Source organism: Astyanax mexicanus, unplaced genomic scaffold, assembly GCF_023375975.1.
Source record: "Astyanax mexicanus isolate ESR-SI-001 unplaced genomic scaffold, AstMex3_surface scaffold_38, whole genome shotgun sequence".
Lineage (NCBI taxonomy): Eukaryota > Metazoa > Chordata > Actinopteri > Characiformes > Acestrorhamphidae > Astyanax > Astyanax mexicanus.
Window position 1 is genome coordinate 666,662 of NW_026040048.1, and position 18,182 is coordinate 684,843.

The window sequence follows — 18,182 nt, forward strand, 5'->3', positions numbered from 1 at the left end:
TTTATTATCTAAAATTTATATTACAAAACGTCAAGTTTCATTCTTTTTCCTAAAAGCACACCATCGTAAAAAGTGCTTTCAGTAGTGCATTGTGTTCCAGAGTGTGCTGTTTGAGACACAGCCATTTAATTTATTAACGTTTAATTTATTTTTATATTTTTTTATATTTTTTTTATTATGTAATTTCAGCAGTATGCCACAAAATAAAAAAACCCAGGACACAACAGAACAGAGTTTTTTTTTTAAAGAGTGGAGTAAACGTAAGTATACAACAGAACTGACATGCCAATACATAATAATAACAATAATAATAAAAAACAAATCTGTTATATTATTTTACATTTTAGCTGATAACTGATTGTTTTTTTAACAACAGTAAATGTGGAGTAACATGTTTAGGTTGTAAAGTGACCTTTAGTTGGATTTCACTAATAATAACAACAGTACAGAAATATATATTTAGTTTTTTTGTGATAAACTGTAATTCTGCAAATATTTTTCTAAGTCACTTAGGGTGGGCTTTGATTCATATTAGCTAATGTGTTGCTCCTACGTCTTTGGACAGACTAATACCCTCATTTGTAGATGCGTGTGTGTGTGTGTGTGTGTGTGTGTGTGTTTCTTACTCAGTGTTGACTCTGCGGATCATGGAGTTTGTGCAGGGGGGAAACGGGAAAATGGACAGCCTGTTTATGTCCTTTGCAGTGTCACACTGCTACACACACACAGACACACACACACAGTAACACACACACACACACACATGACAACTTAATACAACAGCTTCACCTATTTAAAAATGTTCAGATGTGTAAAAAGAGAAGATTTGAGTAGATTTGGTGTAAAACACTAGATAATATAACTCAGTCAGAATAGAGTAGAGTGGTGAGGAATAGAAGCGTGTTTTGTGTGTGTGTGTGTGTGTGTGTTGGTTTGGCTACTGACCGGACTGAAGATTTTATCCTCAGAGTTGGAGAATGAGTCTGAAACACACACACACACACACACACACACACACACACACACACACACACAAACACAGACAAAATATTGTTTAAAAAAAGGGTTTTGATTAGGGGTGTGCCATATCGTATCAGATCACCTACCCCTAATTATCACATCATGGTACTACTGTTTTGCTGTTTTTAGCAAAAAAAAAAAAATCACACTGTTCTCATTTCCTATTATATCTACTATCTACTAGAGACAGATTATATCTGTCCAGTATCATTTATTTCACTTTAATTCTGGATATATGGAGATATTTGGAGTGCATTATTATTAGTATCATAACATTCTGAATCATTGCCTTCTGTTACAAATCTGATAAATTCTTGTATTTTTTAAATATCTCAGTTAGGGGTGTGCCATATCATATCATATGCAATAAAAATAAAACATTTGTCATATTTTAATTTTGTTGCAGTAGTGTATTTATTAAAATAATTTGTGCTTAAGTGTTTTGTCATATCGCCAAAAATATCGTTATCGCAAAAATATCATGAAATATTTTGTATTATTTTAGGGCCATATCACCCACCCCTAGTTTCGATTAGATCAAGGGTGTCCAAACTACGGCCAGCGGGTCGGGTATTTTAGAAATAGAATGAAAGTTGGCCCGCTGTTAAGCAGGTTTTTATAATGTGAGATTCAAAGTTTGAACGCTAGGTGTCAGAAACGGGCCAAAGAGTCTAAAAGCAGAGAGTGCGCATTTCTAGCGCAGAAAAACGGTGCAAAAGAGTCTAAAAGCAGAGAGTGCGCATTTCTAGTGCAGAAAAACAGGACAGAGTCTAAAAGCAGAGAGTGCGCATTTCTAGTGCAGAAAAACAGGACAGAGTCTAAAAGCAGAGAGAGTGCGCATTTCTAGCGCAGAAAAACGGGGCAAAGAGTCTAAAAGCGGAGAGATGAAATATGAAATGAAATAATCAGGAAAAAAATATTATTTAAAGTGGTATATTTCATTATTTGTTTTATTACAGAGTCTGTGGCCCGTGACTTCAAATATATTTCTCCTTATGGCCCCCAACAAAAAAAGTTTGGACACCCCTGGATTAGATCATAAGTGGGAGCAGATGTGTTTCAACAAGAAGAAAGTAAAACATGCAGAACACCAACCTAACTGAACCTCTCTGAACACACCTGAGAACACCTGATTATAGACCAATAAATCATCTGTTCTCTTTAAAACCCACCTACAGAATCCTCACACTGACGTGCTCAACAAAAAATAGTGTGTTAAGTTTGAACAAGCTTGACAGAATCCTGGAAAAACCCAAACCCCAATCCAACCCTACTGAGAGACTGTAGCTCTGTAGACTGCAGGAGTTTTGAACATAGTGATTTGTGAGTGTTAGTTTGAAACGCTAGATAATGTATAAAAAAGTATATAAAAGTATATACTGTAGGTTTTAATGATTTTCAGGAGAAGACTGACTCTCTTACCTTCTGACTGTTCACTGTACTGGCCAGTAGAGGGCGACTGTATATAAGAGAAATAATAAAAGTACTTCAGCCATAAATAAACTAAGAATAAGAATAAATAAAATTATAAAGAAAGGGGAAAGTTATTATTCATTGTATGTTTGTGTGTGTGTGTGTGTGTGTGTGTGTGTGTACCATGCAGAGTATCTGGTGTGTGCCGTTGTGGTGGTTTAGGCTGAGAGAACAGCAGGGTCCAAAACACTGATCCTCACTGAGCAGAGAGAACTCAGACTAGAGAAAGAGAGAGAGAGAGAGAGAGAGAGAGAGAAAGAGAGAGAGAGAAAGAGCAGTTTAAGGCAGTGCTAAACAACAAAACCACACTTTTAAAACAACAGAAAATAATAAAAATTTGCTTCACATTATCATAAATAAAATCTAAGTATCCTCTAAGGCAATTCTAAACAACTTATGCAATTTATAATAAATGACCAAATATCATTAAAGACATATTAGTGGTATGCATGAATTATGTTTTTTTTTTATTACTTTAACAACCTCGAAGCACGCAAAAGACATATAGTTATTCTCTTAATTAATCATGAGTGTGTTTTGGGCATAACATAAAATAAACCAATCAGCGTGTCACTTACCATTCCCTTTAAGAGCTAGGTGCGCTCTGACTTTGGCAGATTGCTATGTTAATGGCGCAGCTACCTGAGATTAGAGTGTACTGCACCTTGTGTATGCGATGCATTAATTTCTGAAGACGTTCTGAATAACCAATTCTTCAGACACAGGATAGCTTGCCAGCCATCATGCACATGTGAACATGTTAACAGCAAGTATGTTTCTTGTAGTGGTGTAATAATGCACTCTGCTCACATTTCGATTCGATTCAAGATACAATTCTAACAATTTTTAGAACAAATATTAAAAGACAAAAAAGTTCAAATAAATACTTTTTAAATTTTTTTTATATCTTAAGGATAGAAACAATGACAAAAGCACCTTGTATAAATGTCCCCTGTACTGGTTTAAGCGTAAAACTACTGTTTACTATTTCTCAATTAATCACTTATTTATTTTGTAAATTTAGAGTAAAATTATCATTGTCAAAGTGGACAGTAACAAATGAAATATAATTTGTTACTCTACATAAGTGAGCATTTTGTGTATCTTTACTAAAGTATTTTCGTAAATTTTTTTGGTAACTTTTCACTTTAATTTGGCTGCATTTAAAAATTCAAACATCTTACTTTTTTGTAAATAAATTTTATTCAGTTTTCAAGCAAGAGAAGCACATATAGGGAAAAAAGAGAAAAAAAATAACAATAGTTCAGTCCTAAATGATTGTTATATTCTAAACAATTTGCTTACGCCCACTGGTTCTTTGGTCTCTGGTGGAATTGTTTGTTCACATGATGCAAATCGTCAAATTATTCTATTGCGATGCATCGAACAATGATGTTCCATTACACCACTAATTTCTACCCTAAGTAAATCTTTTGTGTGTGTAAAAGAACAGTGGTGAGCAGTACTAACCCCGTGCCTGCAGGGGGCGCTGCTCTGATCTCGGATTCTCTCGTTTTTCTCCTTCTCTTTCCCCAGTTCTCTCTGCTGCTGCTCCAGACTGCTCTGCAGCTCTGCTATTCTCTTACGCAGACGGTTCTTATCCAGCAGACAGTCTGTAAACTCCAGCTGCAGACTGTCCCGACTGCGCAGAGCCTTAACACACACACACACACACACACACACAAACACACGGATATACTATTTTTTGCATACTTTCAAACAAAAAAGTTATCGTTTTTTTCCTTTATTTGTTCAAAATATGGTTAAAATATCTGTATTGACATTTGAAATGCCGGTGGGTGTGGCCTAAACCTGATGTTTATGGCTGTGACCGAAATGTAAAACCAGAATATGTTTTACATTGCTTAGATGACAGCTTTGCACATCTTGGTTGGATTTTCTAAGTCAGCTTTATGAGGTAAAGTCACCTGAAATTCAGGCTTTCAGTTAACAGCTGTGCTGAAATCGTCAAGAGTTAATTACTTAAATTTCTTGTCTCTTAATGTGTTTGAGAGCATCAGTTGTAAAGTAGTGAAGAGGTAGAACGACTCAACTAAGTAAAGAAAAAATACTTTAAGAAATGAAGGTCAGTCAATTTGAAAAATTTGAAGGACTTTGAAAGTATCCTCAAGTGCAGTTGCAAAGACCATCATAAAGTTATAATGAAACTGGCTCTCATCAGGACCGCCCCAGGAAAGTTACCAGCCTCAAAAAACGCAAGTTAACAGCACCTAAATGCTTTAGAGTATTTTGGCTTGTTTAAAACTTTTAAGTTACTACAGGATTCCTTTATATGTTCCATCATAGTCTGGATGACTTCAAACTCATTTAAAATGTAAGAAAAGCAATATCTCACTCTTTTCTACTAGAAAGGCAGAAAGGCACCAATTCATGGGCATTTATTAAGGTGCATTATCAAAATTCCTTGATCTAGAGGGCAAATCACCTTAATGTAGTGTAAGAAGGGGCATTTAATCAAGTTTTCCCAGATGCTCAGTCTCCTTTTTGCCACTCTAGAGGGCATTTTAGTAATCAAAAAATGTATCTGTCTATTCCCAGTAATGCGTTTCTATTCGGTTAAGCATGTGTGTGTGTGTGTGTGTGTGTGTACACATGTGTGTGTTACCTGGTCCCTCTCCCTCTCTAGTTCCATGATCTGATTGAAGTAGGACACACTCCTCTTCTGCTCCGCCTCCCAGTCCAGCTGCAGGGTCTGCATCCTCAGCTGCAGCTGCTCACAGTGAGCCTCCAGCTGTGCACACACACACACACACACACACACACACACACACACACACACACACACACACACACACACACACACATTCACAGGTCAGATGGCTGATCTTGGGTCAGCAGAGGAAAAGGTTCAAGGTGTTCAGTCTGACCTTTTCTCTGGCTGCCTCTGCGCTCCCCAGCTCCGCCTGCAGTCTGAGGACGGTACTGCACAGCTCCTGCCTCTGCTCTGCTGCCTCTCTGCGGTCCTGCTGCAGGATATCCAGCAGAGCCTGAGGGAACACACACAGACACACAATCTTAGTGCACTATTTTAGCGAACGTTAGTGCACTGGTCAATTGCTCATTAAGCAGCTTAATTGAGGGTGTGTCAGTGTTTCTTTGGAATCGAAAGGATGTTTAAAATACACCTTGCGCAGCTCGAAATGCACAAACGACATGCATTAATTAACTTAATTAATGAGTGTGTTTTTGGCGTGATGTAAAATAAACCAATCAGTGTGCCAGTTGTCATTGCCTTTAAGAGCCAGGTGAGCTTTGACTTTGGCACATTCTTCTCTTAACAGCACAGTGCTTTTGTGCATCTCAGCAGAGGATACTGACCTGTGTGTTCATGCTGTGAAGGTACACCAGCAGCTCATTTAAGGGAACAGCAATGATATCTTATTCTTTATTCTGTTTATTGTTGTAAAAGCTGAATTTGCACACTGAAGCATGTTTATTTGTGTGTGTAACGAGTGAAGGTGTACGCACACTGAGCGTGCGCAATGCACACAGCATTAAGGCATGACTAAGAAACCATTGGTCAGCAGACTGTTGACTGTTGTCAGGGTTTTAATCAGTCAGTGGTGCACCTGTATTTCCCAGTGCCAAGATAGAAACACGTCAGAAACTTTCATGAACACACCTCACTTCCAGACCACCATGCCCATCAGTGTAGATATATTCCTAAACTCTGACGTTATTTTAACGGCATGGGCGAAAGGCTGATGAGGGGGTGTCAGATAGCAACGAGCATCGCAACACACCTCGGAAGGTTTAGGATAGGGCTCTTAATCTTAATTATCTTTATAAGACAGTGTCTGATCACAAACATAATTAAAAAAAACAATTTTCCATGGGTTAGGTTACACATGTAATGTGTTACCTGTTTAAATATGTCATTAAAATATAATCTAATTGATTACTATCTATGAAAAGTCTCATGAAAGTGCTTTTGGATAGTGTACCTCTTGGTGAAAGATTGCTGACTGCTAGACTTGCCTAAAGTAACTTTTGCCCAGATGAGACACGTTGAAAGGAGGTGCATTATTAGACTGAAAGAACCAGTATGGTCTTTCAAACTAATTGTGAGCCACCGTCACCTTCTTTTGTGTTGTGTAGTAACCGAAACTACAACAAACTAGTATTAACATTGTCTTTAGTGATGAATCCACATTCTGTTTAATGATAAGTTAAAGTATAAAGGCCTCAATCATGCCTTTGCTGTGGAGTAACACACTGCCTCAACTGCTGGTGTGATGATCTGAGGAGCCGCTGCATACAATAGTCAGTCACCCCTAGTAGTGATACGAGAGACACTAACAGCTCAGCACTATTTGTAGGACATCCAACTGGTATTTTTCAGCAGGATAATGTTTGTCCACGCACAGCAAGGGTTTTATATTTATACCTGAGTTCCAGTAAAGTGGTCTTTCAGCGCCTCAGTGGGCAGTTTTGTGTTTTGTCCAGCAGGGGGGCTCTCTGTGTTTACGCACACTGTGCTGGTCCTCTTGATGGAAAGGGTGGAGGTGGGGTTTCCAGCACTTTTCTCTGCCTCCATCAGTCTGTTCTTCAGCTGCTCCACCTGCGGGGAGCAGATGATGATTTAAGAACACACAGATTATAAACAGACTGGGTATTTCACACTTCCCCACTGACTTTTGATGACTGTACTGAACTGAACACACCCAAAATGCTAGAATATGCAAATAGTAAATGTAGACGTATAATGTCAGGCTGGTCTGTATAGATCTCAGAGAGCTGGAGGTGAATAGCACAACACATATTAAAAGCAACCCTACAGACAAAAGGCAGATGTTAGATTCGTATACAAATTTATGTTTCACCTTAAATCAGGGGTGTCCAAACTACGGCCCGCGGCCCATTTCCTTTTTTGGAGCAGCCCGCGAGGTATTTTAGAAATAGAATGAAAGTTGGCCCGCTGTTAAGCAGGTTTTTATAATGTGAGATTCAAAGTTTGAACGGTAGGAGTCAGAAACGGGCAAAAGAGTTGGAGAGGGTGCGCAATTCTAGCACAGAAAATCATGGCAAAAGAGTCTAAAAGCAGAGAGAGTGTGCATTTCTAGCGCAGAAAAACGGGCCAAAGAGTCTAAAAGCAGAGACAGTGTGCATTTCTAGCGCAGAAAAACGGGCCAAAGAGTCTAAAAGCAGAGAGGGTGCGCATATCTAGCGCAGAAAAGCGGGCCAAAGAGTCTAAAAGCAGAGAGGGTGCGCATTTCTAGCGCAGAAAAACGGGCCAAAGAGTCTAAAAGCAGAGAGGATGCGCATTTCTAGCGCAGAAAAACAGGCAAAAGAGTCTAAAAGCGGAGAGGGTGCGCATTTCTAGCGCAGAAAAATGGGGCAAAGAATCTAAAAGAGGAGGGTGCGCATTTCTAGCGCAGAAAAACGGGCCAAAGAGTCTAAAAGCGGAGAGAGTGAACCTAAACCTATGTTTAAGTTTACATTTAAGAACTGGTATCTTACCACAAAAGAGCTTAAGACAGTATGTTCTATTTTGAATAGTCTGTTATGGTAATCTGTTTGTGTTGTAACATCTGCTACCTCCCGCTGTCTGTCCCACAGTCCAGTTTCTACACCCCAGGTTGCCAGTTATGGAACACAAAAAGCTAAATCAGCAGCGTAAAACAGTAAAACATCTGTACTGGAGGCACCAAGAGCGTTTTCACACCTGTAGTTCGTTTCTCTGGTCCGAATCAGTTAATGAGTTTGTTTACTTGGAGCGTTTTCTCGCTCTGTTCGGTCTGATTTCACATAGGCATAAATGTAAACGCACCAAAATGCGCATTAATAAACCACGTGAGCAGCCTGTGTCCTCTGATTGGTCAGAGCTGTCTGACATGGGAGTATGTTAAATATAAATATACGAAAAAATAAATACAGCGAGAAGATTTTGTGTTCCAGCGCAAATATCTGAATGCAGCGCAGACGGCGCTGGCATGGACACAGTGTTTGTTCTTAGCTGTGGTAATTAGCGTTATCTGGCTAATATATCAGTTTAAACTGTGCTTGCTTTATCAGCAGTTTAGCTCAAATAAATGGATTATATTTAATAGCTGGGTCGGATCGAGACCGGATCACGTTTTCACCACAAGCGAACCGCTCCAGAGTTCGTTTGGTACCGGACCGAGACCACCTCCTCTAGCTGGTCTCGAGCCGGTTCTTTTGATCCGCACCCGAGTGCGATTACTGTTTTCACACCTGCTCAATCGAACCGCACTAAAGTTACAAACGGACCAGAGTTTGTTTTAAACGGACCAAATAGTGCTGGTGTGAAAACGCCCTAAGAGCACAGAAGAACTACAAGGCAGATACTGATCTGCTAATTTTACAGTGTTTTTTGCTGTTGCTAAGACCCAAAAACTCATACTTGTAGCACATTTTTGGAAACTACTAACTTAAAAAGCCTTTCTATTATCCTGGTAAACTAAACACAGCCTGTCTAGTTCCTGTACTTTCAATAGAATTGTACTTTCTTGAGCATATAAACAAACATGAACCTACTGACACCACAGTGTTCTGTGGAGTGATGGAGCTCCATCCAGTACACTATTGGATTAAATAAGTTGGAGAGTTAGGGGTGAGGTGGAGTGGTGACCAGCATCCAACATTCTGAGTTAAGTAAAGCATATCTTGTAGTCCAAAGCAATGGATTTCTCACAGTAATTTTCCACAATGTAGTAGATAGGACTGTAGAAACACTTAATCTAACAATAGCAGCAATAGAGCAGGTGTCCCAGTATGATCATATAGTTTTTTTAAGCACATTAGAATACAGGTGAAAATATTTGAAATTGTACAATGTGTTTTACAGTGTGTGAGTTACCTGTGTGAGTAACTCCCTCTCACGGGCGGAGGCCTTCCGCTGCTCCTCCAGGGCTCTGGTGTATTTCACGGCCTGCTCCAAATGCCTCTCCTTCAGTCTGCCCAGCTCTCTCGCCCCCGCCTCCCAGTCCTGCCTCAGCCTGACACACACACAGACACACACAAACACACACACACACACACACACACACACACACACACACACACACACACACACACACACAGTTAGGCCAAGTATTTCTCTATTCATTGATAATGCTTCAATGCTTGTGAGTAATGTGTGTTTGTGTATGTGTATATGTGTGTGTGTGTGTGTGTGTGTATGTGTACCTCTCCATCTGTCCTCTCTCCTGTCTGAGGTCCTGTGTTTTCCTCTCGGCTCGGCTGCGCTCCTCCTCTGCCACTCTGCAGCGCTGAGACAACCTGCGCTCACACAGCCGGGCGCACCTCACCTGCTCCCTCAGCTTCTTCACCTCCAACAGCAGGAACTGAGTCAGACCCTCCGGACCCTCCTCATCTACAAACACGCACATACAAATTTGAATATCATTGAAAAGTTACTTTATTTTAGTAATTCAGTTCAAAATGTGAAACTCATATATTATATAGATGTATTACACACAGAGTGATCTATTTTAAGCGTTTTTTTTTTTTTACTGTTGATGATTATGGCTTACAGCCAATGAAAACGCTGTGAAAAGTCCTGTGTGCCAAGTCCTGCTGGAAAATGAAATCTGCATCGCCATAAAAGTTGTCAGCAAAGGGAAGCATGAAGTGCTGTAAGATTTTGTGGGAAAACAAAACTGCACTGACTTTATACTTGATAAAATATAACACAGTGGATCAACACCAGCAGATGACATGTCTCTCCAAACCATCACTGATTGGTGGAAACTTCACAATAGACCTCAAGCAGCTTGGACTGTGTGTCTCTCCACTCTTCCTCCAGACTCTGCTCCCTTGATTTACAAATTAAATGTGAAATGCACTGATGATCAGTGATGGTTTGGAGAGACATGTCATCTGCTGGTGTTGATCCACTGTGTTTTATTATCAAGTATAAAGTCAGTGCAGTTTTGTTTTCCCACAAAATCTTACAGCGCTTCATGCTTCTCTCTGCTGACAACTTTAATGTGCCAAGTCCTGCTAGAAATACAGATTTAATTTTCCAGCAGGACTTGGCACACTGCCCACACTGCCAAAAGTACCAACTGGTCTTATATAATATTCTAATTTTCTAAGATACTGACTTTTGGGTTTTCATTGGCAGTAAGCCAAAATAGATCACTCTGTGTGTAATACATCTATATAATATATGAGATTCATGATCTAGATTTTGCTTTTAGCCTGGATAAATACAGGTTCCGTAAGGCATCCTGCAGTACTTTTGTACACAGAATGTAGATTCTGCTCTACAGGTTGTTAAAAAGGTGACATCCCAGCTGATCCTATAAATGCTAAACTGATGATCAATCTGGCAACCAGGCATGCCAAGAAAAAGTAGTGATATATCTGGGAAACATTTGCTGTGTGTGGTAGAGCATTATCCTGCTGAAAATTGCCAGTTTGAAACACTGCCAGTAGCGATAGACACACATATTACTGAGCTGCTAGTTTCCCTTGTATTACAACTAGGGGTGACCGACTGTGGTATGCAATGGCTCCCAGTTCATCACACCAGATGCTGGGGCAGTGTATCACTCTGCAGCAAAGGCAGGATTAATAAGCTCACCCAAATTAGCCTAGATAAGGTACTAGTCTATTGCAGTGCAGGTTTTTCATTCAAAATGCCGGTGCAAAATGAACGAAAAATGTCTTGCTTAGAGGTGGTCTAGATTGCTGGCAATTCATGAAAATTACCATCCTGCTTCTCTCTGTCCAATGATGCAGACCCTCTCAAAGTCTGTCAAATGGGCTAAATGTCTCGAGTGCATTGTAGAGGCATTCCTAGCAGTCAACGATCTCTCACCAAGAGGTGCACTGTATATCCTCGTGTGGCAATAACCAGTTTCCCAGTTTTGGCACAAATATAGAACCCCTCAACCCTTAAAATTAGTGCAATACAACAACAAGACAAAACACAAACCCATACCGAGCATCATGGAGCAGCGCTGTGTGGCTTGTTGGCCTGTGAGCTGTGTGTACTGTTCTGGATGGTAAAATTCCAGCGACTCCATGAAAGCCTGCAACCCTCGTTCACCACGTCCCCTGAGGATGTCCAGTAAACGACCTGCATAACAGTATCGCAACCAATCAGAACACTCCAAACTCAGACACATCTCAATCACCTTTACACAAAGTGGGGGTCAATCAGAATTAGCTAAGGAAAAAAGCATGTCTCATTGTGATTAAACTGATGTTATTAAACAGGTAAATTAGGGGGTTTCCAAGTGCAGGCTTAGCAGGCTAAGTGCTGCCACTATGATCAGAAGATCGCTGGTTCGAATCCTGTCATGTAGCTTGCCATCGGCTATCCAAGCCCTGAGAGAGCACAATTGGCCTTGCACTCTCTGGGTGGGTAGATGGCGCTTTCTCCCCACATCACTCCAAAAGCTGATGTCGAACAGCACAAGGCGTCTGTGAGCTGATGTATCAGAACCGAGTCAGTGCACTTTCCTCCGAGTGCGCTGTGATGCTACTCGGCTACATCAGCTGCAGTTTGTAAAGAGGTGGTGGCTGACTTTACATGTATCGGAGAAGGCATGTGCTAATTTTCACCCTCCTGGTGTTGGAGACTAGTTATAGGGGGGGAGTCCTAATGAGTGGGTTGGGTAATTGGCTGAATAAAATGGGAATGAAATGAGGAAAAAAAGGTAAATCAGGCAGTGGATGCTGGGGGTGCGAGATGTGAGGGTCAGTAAAGAGTTCTCACCAGCCTTGCTGATCCGCAGTGGAAGCTGACTGGAATTCAGCACCTCGTCCTCGTCCTGCTCGTCGATGACCTTACACTGCCGCAGGTACGGGGTCAGCTTAGCCGGGTTCAGGATGCGGGTCAGCTTGTGTCTAACCCCCTCCACTCGCTCCCACATTTCCTCATAAGCCTCCTCACCCCACGGGGGCACCTGCGAGCTCTCAGCCTCACCAGCATCAGGTAAAGACCACTCACACACACCTGCAGAGAGAAAACAAGAGAGAGTACACACCTGGTGTTAATGTGTCCTGGATGATTTACATTACATTTAAGGCATTACCTGACGCTCTAATCCAGAGTGATTTACAAGGTTATTCCTATTAAAGAAGTGGGTCAATATAGTGTAAGGAGTCTTGCCCAAGGACTCTAATTGGTATAATTGGCAGGTAGTGGTGTTATCCATTGCACCACACCAACTATACGATCACAAATAATTGCCTGGATCGTTTTTTTGTGAACACTGCCATTAGTTAGCGAGGAGTTGGGCAGTTTTCCACTTGTAGGTCATGTTCTTGGTATTATATTTGATGCACTGAACTGATGCACTATGAAATAGACAGTAGACAGAACACTGATAGGTCTATTGACCAAAGAGTCAGGCCAATAAGGATGTACATCTCACCCACAGAGTAAACTGATAGGTCTACTGTTCACAAAGACAGACCACTGCTCTTTTTGTCATTCACTTACTACTACTATCGGTCCCTCACTCTGTCTCCCTTATTCATTACCAAACAGTACTGTATCATATTTTCTCATCTTTACATTTTTTAGAATCAACCAGGTTTAATAATATTACAAGTTCTTAGTCTTGGCTCATGCCAACTTTCACATAGATATTGTGAATAAACAACAGCAAGAAACAAGAGCAAGAGAGTAAATATAGCGAGAAGGTTCTGTGTTACAAACCAGCGCATATAGTTGTGCAACGTGAAGCTAAAAAATTTGCCACGGCACTTTTTTTAATAGGAAGCGCAGCGCAGATGTCCATGTAGTAAACAGAGCTGCGAGCAGTGAATGCTGCACATACCATGTTCAGTGTGTAAATGGAGCATGGAGCAGCATAGACAGTGTTTGTTTATTCCTGTGATTAATTGCGTTAACTGGCTAGTATATCAGATTAATCTGTGGCTTATCAGCTGTTAAGCTCAAATAAAAAGAGCATCATTGACAGTGGGGTCGGATCGTAACCAGACCAGTTCTCACCAACTGCTCCGCTCCACTTTGTTTGCTGTGTAAAAGCACAATTATAGATGATTCAGACTTTTAGACCAATCATCACCTATTAAACAATAGAAGAAGAAAAAGAACTGGCTTTCTTGTCCCTTGGGTGCAGGTGCATGACGCATCAGTACGGGTCTCACCAGAGATTACACTGGTGATCACCATATCTACTGTAACTGTAGATTAACCCAGAAATAAAAGGAATCAGAGGGGAATCGGTTACTCTCATTCTGCGTATCTGCACTCAAAGTGAATCTCATTCTACAAACCAATCAGTGTCCAGTATTTTGAGCTGCTGGTATAAGTGTATATTCTAATAGACTCTGGTATTAGAGTATTTTCTTCTAGGGTATGGTTGGCATCAGATGTAGCAGCATCTACCTAGAATATCAACTCAAAACACACACACCTGCTTTATGTTTTACAGCCAGGATGCATGCAAAATGATTAATATTGAGTACTATTTACTATTTACAACTATCCAGGCACAGTAAATTGCGGTGGACTGATCTAGAAGCAATAATATATAAACCGAGTGTATTACACAATGGATACCCTATTCTAAAAGATCATATTGTTGATCAGGCTATATTAGTTAATGCTTCTCAGGCTATAGTTGTCAAAAAGCAAGGTGATTGGAAGAGATCTGATAGTATGTCAAACCTCAGTGAATTCAACTGTTTTGGACTAAATATTTAATGCAGGCTTTGATTAAATCACAGTGCTGGTATGCAGGTGGATTCCCTGAGAAGGATTATTGGGTATCAGTAGAAGGTGGGTGAAGAGGGAGTTTTTAAGCTTGTGGGATCTTCCCATTATCTCATCCAGAGCAGATGTGGAGGTTTCTCGGATGGGTAGAGCGCAGCATAATGCTGAGCTTTGTGTTTTGCCAGTAATTTATGAGGATCTCATCAACGGGGAGGACGTCTGTCTCACTTCTCAGGAATGCAAACAGCACCATCCAGCCCTCCCCTTTACACTGCCTGATACTCATCAGCGAGAAGAAAGAAACAGAGTAAAAGAGAAGAGAGAGAGAGAGAGAGAGTGACAGTGGAAAGCTTTCTGTTTATGCCTCTCAGTCGCTAACATCAGAGACTGTGTGCCATGGTCTAGGCACGCAAAGGTTGAGCTGTTTGTCTGATAAGGCCTGCATGGCCATGCCTCATCTGCTTTTCCGGCAGCCTGTGTTTGGAGTCGTGGGTGTTTGGGAAGGGGTGGTGGGTAGAAACAGTAACCCTACACCCTCCAAAAGCAAGCCCTTGAACTCAGCCATAACATTTCAGCTTTATTCAAAAAGACTCTATGCACTATGATTATTGGAAATAAAAATAATTTACAGTAGTTTAGAGTAGGGCTGGGGCGACGCGTCGACATAATCGACGTCATCGATTACGAAAATACATCGATTTGCATAACGTGCGTCGGCGCGTCGTAAATATGTTAATTAACACGGCAACATAGAAGCATAGAACTATTATTTAATTAAAATGATTTTTAAGAACAGCTAAACACAGTTCTGCAAGTCAAACGCGGAGGAGTTCACGTGCGAGAGAGAGAGAGAGAGAGAGAGAGAGAGAGACACACACACACACAGAGAGAGAGAGAGAGAGAGAGAGAGAGAGACACACAGAGAGAGAGAGAGAGAGAGAGAGAGAGAGAGAGAGAGAGAGAGAGAGAGAGAGATTCGCTTGTTCTGGTGAGAGCTCATATTCTAGTCCCATACATAATTCTGCAGCTCCCTCAGTGTTTTCTGTCGGATTTTGCGGCTAGCGCGAGCGCTTACAACTGACACCGCGGACCGCGAGGTGCTGCCGCGCTTGTGCCGAATCCGACTCTCTGCTGAATCTGACTCCCGCTTCGCGGACAGAATCGGCACAACACCCCCGCTGTAGAACTGCGGTAGTGCAAACAGCGCTTATAAATAAATTAGTTTAGTTTCACTTTCAGTTTTCGTTATTTCTTTTTTTTTAATAAAAATATAATTAAAAAACAGACGCCTACATCTCGGACTATTTTCTGGAGCCCGGGTCGGATTTCGGGTCGGACCTCGGGTCATGTCGGGTTCGGGCAGAGAATCTAAGTTCTAGAGAGCATGGACTCCGGAGAGCAATCTCCAGCTACAAAAAAACGCCAGCGGGCATCTAAAGTTTGGGAGCATTTCACGCAAAAGGGCAACAATGTGGTCCTCTGCCATATGTGCAAAAGGAGCACTTGAAGCGCAAACATCCAGGAGCACTATGTCAACAGGGTCACACAGTAAGTTACCGTTTACATCAGGGTCTCCGCGGGTGTCCTTAAAAAGACTTAAGGCTGTCTACCAAAGGTTTTAAACCTGCCACAGGCAGAAATTATACAGTTTTGGTTTATATTTGTGCATGGCATTTCACAGTTTCCAGAAACAGTAGCATTATTCATAAGTTCAGGTGTTTAGCTAAGCTAGCTGCCTTAAGTTATTTTAGCTAGCGCCGTCGGCGCTGCGGTGTTACACCGTTTTCTGTCACCGTCGGAATTTTGTGACCAGTGCTCACGGTTATGAGCGTTCATTGGCAAAACGGAAGCTTTCTATACCTACACCTTACCCTCAGCCCTAAACTTAACCGTTTTGGCCAGTCGGGGTAAACATTAGAAACGAACACGTTTCGAATCGGCCAGTGCACCGGTCTGCTGAGAACTACTTGCCCGTGGTCACAAAATCTAGCGGTCACAGAAAACAGTGCAACACACGGTTGTGATGTATGGGAGCTTATTCATTTTTAGCGTTATAGATCTAAACGTGTTGTACATGTAAGTGATTATAAGTGTGGGGTTTGGTTTAGTAGGCTTGTGTTGTTGTTGTTGTTATTATATATAAATATAGTATTTTATCGTTTGCTTTAAAACGTAAAATAATAATTATTTAAATATGTTTCTCAATAAATAGATTAGTCGACTAATCGAAAAAAATAATCGTTAGAATAATCGTTTAAAAAATAATCGTTAGGGACAGCCCTAGTTTAGAGAGTCACATGAACATGATGAGAAAATCAGTTCTGACACTGAAGTAAACTTCCAGTGAAAATCTAAAATAATGAAAAGCTAAAATAATGTAGCATCCCAAAATTCCCTTAGAACAACATTTTCAAAAGCTTTCTATAATTCTAAGAATATCCTTAAATTCTAAAATGGCAAACATTCAAAAATTTTGGAGTTTTACAATTTTAACTGAATTTTGGGGGTTTACAGCTGGTGTTAATGAAATTCTATAATTTTGGAGCTTCATGTCTGTTTTCAGATATTTCTAAGGCCATTGCACACTAGATATACATCACACTGCCTAAAAATTCTAAACCATTGTTTTTAATTGAGGAAGACAAAGCTCTTAAGGACTTAGAGCACAAAACACTATGCAAGACATTTTTTGATTGTTACATTAAATTAATTTATAATATATGACTTCTGATTTAAAATCTAAACGAAAAGCAAAAAAGTCACAGAAGAGAACTGTGCACAATTGCTCTTTTTTTGTTCCAGCAGTGCAAATATTTTTGTTGGTGGATCGCAAAATATGTTTGTTGTTGTGCTGATGCAAAATGATGCATTAAAAAAGGGTTAAAAATGCAACCAAACAAAAAATACAGTTTAAATTTATCTGAACAAACAGATTTTTTTATGTTGAATGGACTCTTTTTATTATGTTTTATTTACTAACACCCTGAATCATTTTTAGAGTGTTTGTGATATGTCTTGAGTTTGGCAGAATTTAGTGACTGAACATTTTGGAGACTGTTCATAGAAATGTTTGGAATTATAGAATTTTGTAAGTACTGTAACTGACCAAGGAAAAATGTTTATCTCTATTTTTAAATAAGTTTTCATCATTCCTGAACACTGCATATGACCTTTATATTGTCTCAGAATTTCATTGTAAATGGACCAACGGAAATGCTCCATAAATGCTTACTTTGACTTTCATTGACTTCTCTTGCAATCTTCTGTAAATTTGTCACTTTGGAAATACATAAAATGTATTTCTTTGAAGAGTAACACCATAAACATAAACTCTTGAATTCTAGAATTTCTAAAAAGTCTTAAAACATGTAGATGTCCTTTACTAAACTTTACTAGAATTCTTGGATCAATATCAACATTTTTGCATATTTGCATATTTTGCATATTTGCAGCTCTTCAGCTGTTCATTTCTATATTTAGAAAACTATCTAATGTAAGTTTGTAATTTACAGCTGGTTTTGTTTGAATCCAGATGGAGTCCTGCAGTAAACCCCATCATTTGAGCTGGTGTGGCTCAGCTGTCACTACTGCTGAGGCCTATTTACTTCTTTGTGCCTCCAGGGCAGATGATTCAGGCATTTCTCAACGTCTCTCTCTCTCTCTCTCTGTCTCTCTCTCTCTCAGTGCTGTACACAGATACCAGGCAGGTCGGGGCAGGATGCTGGAATCTGTTGAGCCTGAGTGTCCCACAGGTATTCCATTGCCATTCACTAAACAATATTGGTCGGGGCAGGATGCTGGAATCTGTTGAGCCTGAGTGTCCCACAGGTATTCCATTGCCATTCACTAAACAATGTTAAATAGTGTCTGAGTCTCGTTCAGGGTTATTTGTATTCAATACGGATGCTCAGTGAAATTTCCAATATTCAAATATTAATTATATTCTGTCTGTATGTCTGATTCCATCCAAGACACTATAATTCACCTGCATCTGTGACATCAAACC

General features: G+C 40.3%; 1 protein-coding gene across 1 annotated transcript in view; it reads right to left on the minus strand.

Annotated features, from left to right (window-relative positions):
- The window catches only part of zmp:0000000896 (caspase recruitment domain-containing protein 10), a 36,042-nt gene that overhangs the window by 12,079 nt on the left and 5,781 nt on the right, over positions 1-18,182 (minus strand). Inside the window, exons 3-14 of the mRNA XM_049473459.1 lie at positions 12,206-12,445; positions 11,426-11,563; positions 9,664-9,850; positions 9,335-9,473; positions 6,902-7,075; positions 5,382-5,501; positions 5,120-5,245; positions 3,964-4,146; positions 2,617-2,712; positions 2,443-2,479; positions 946-983; positions 627-715 (exon numbers count right to left, since the gene is read on the minus strand). Coding sequence (XP_049329416.1) covers positions 627-715; positions 946-983; positions 2,443-2,479; positions 2,617-2,712; positions 3,964-4,146; positions 5,120-5,245; positions 5,382-5,501; positions 6,902-7,075; positions 9,335-9,473; positions 9,664-9,850; positions 11,426-11,563; positions 12,206-12,445 — 1,567 coding nt within the window. The remainder of the gene's footprint in view (positions 1-626; positions 716-945; positions 984-2,442; positions 2,480-2,616; positions 2,713-3,963; positions 4,147-5,119; positions 5,246-5,381; positions 5,502-6,901; positions 7,076-9,334; positions 9,474-9,663; positions 9,851-11,425; positions 11,564-12,205; positions 12,446-18,182) is intronic.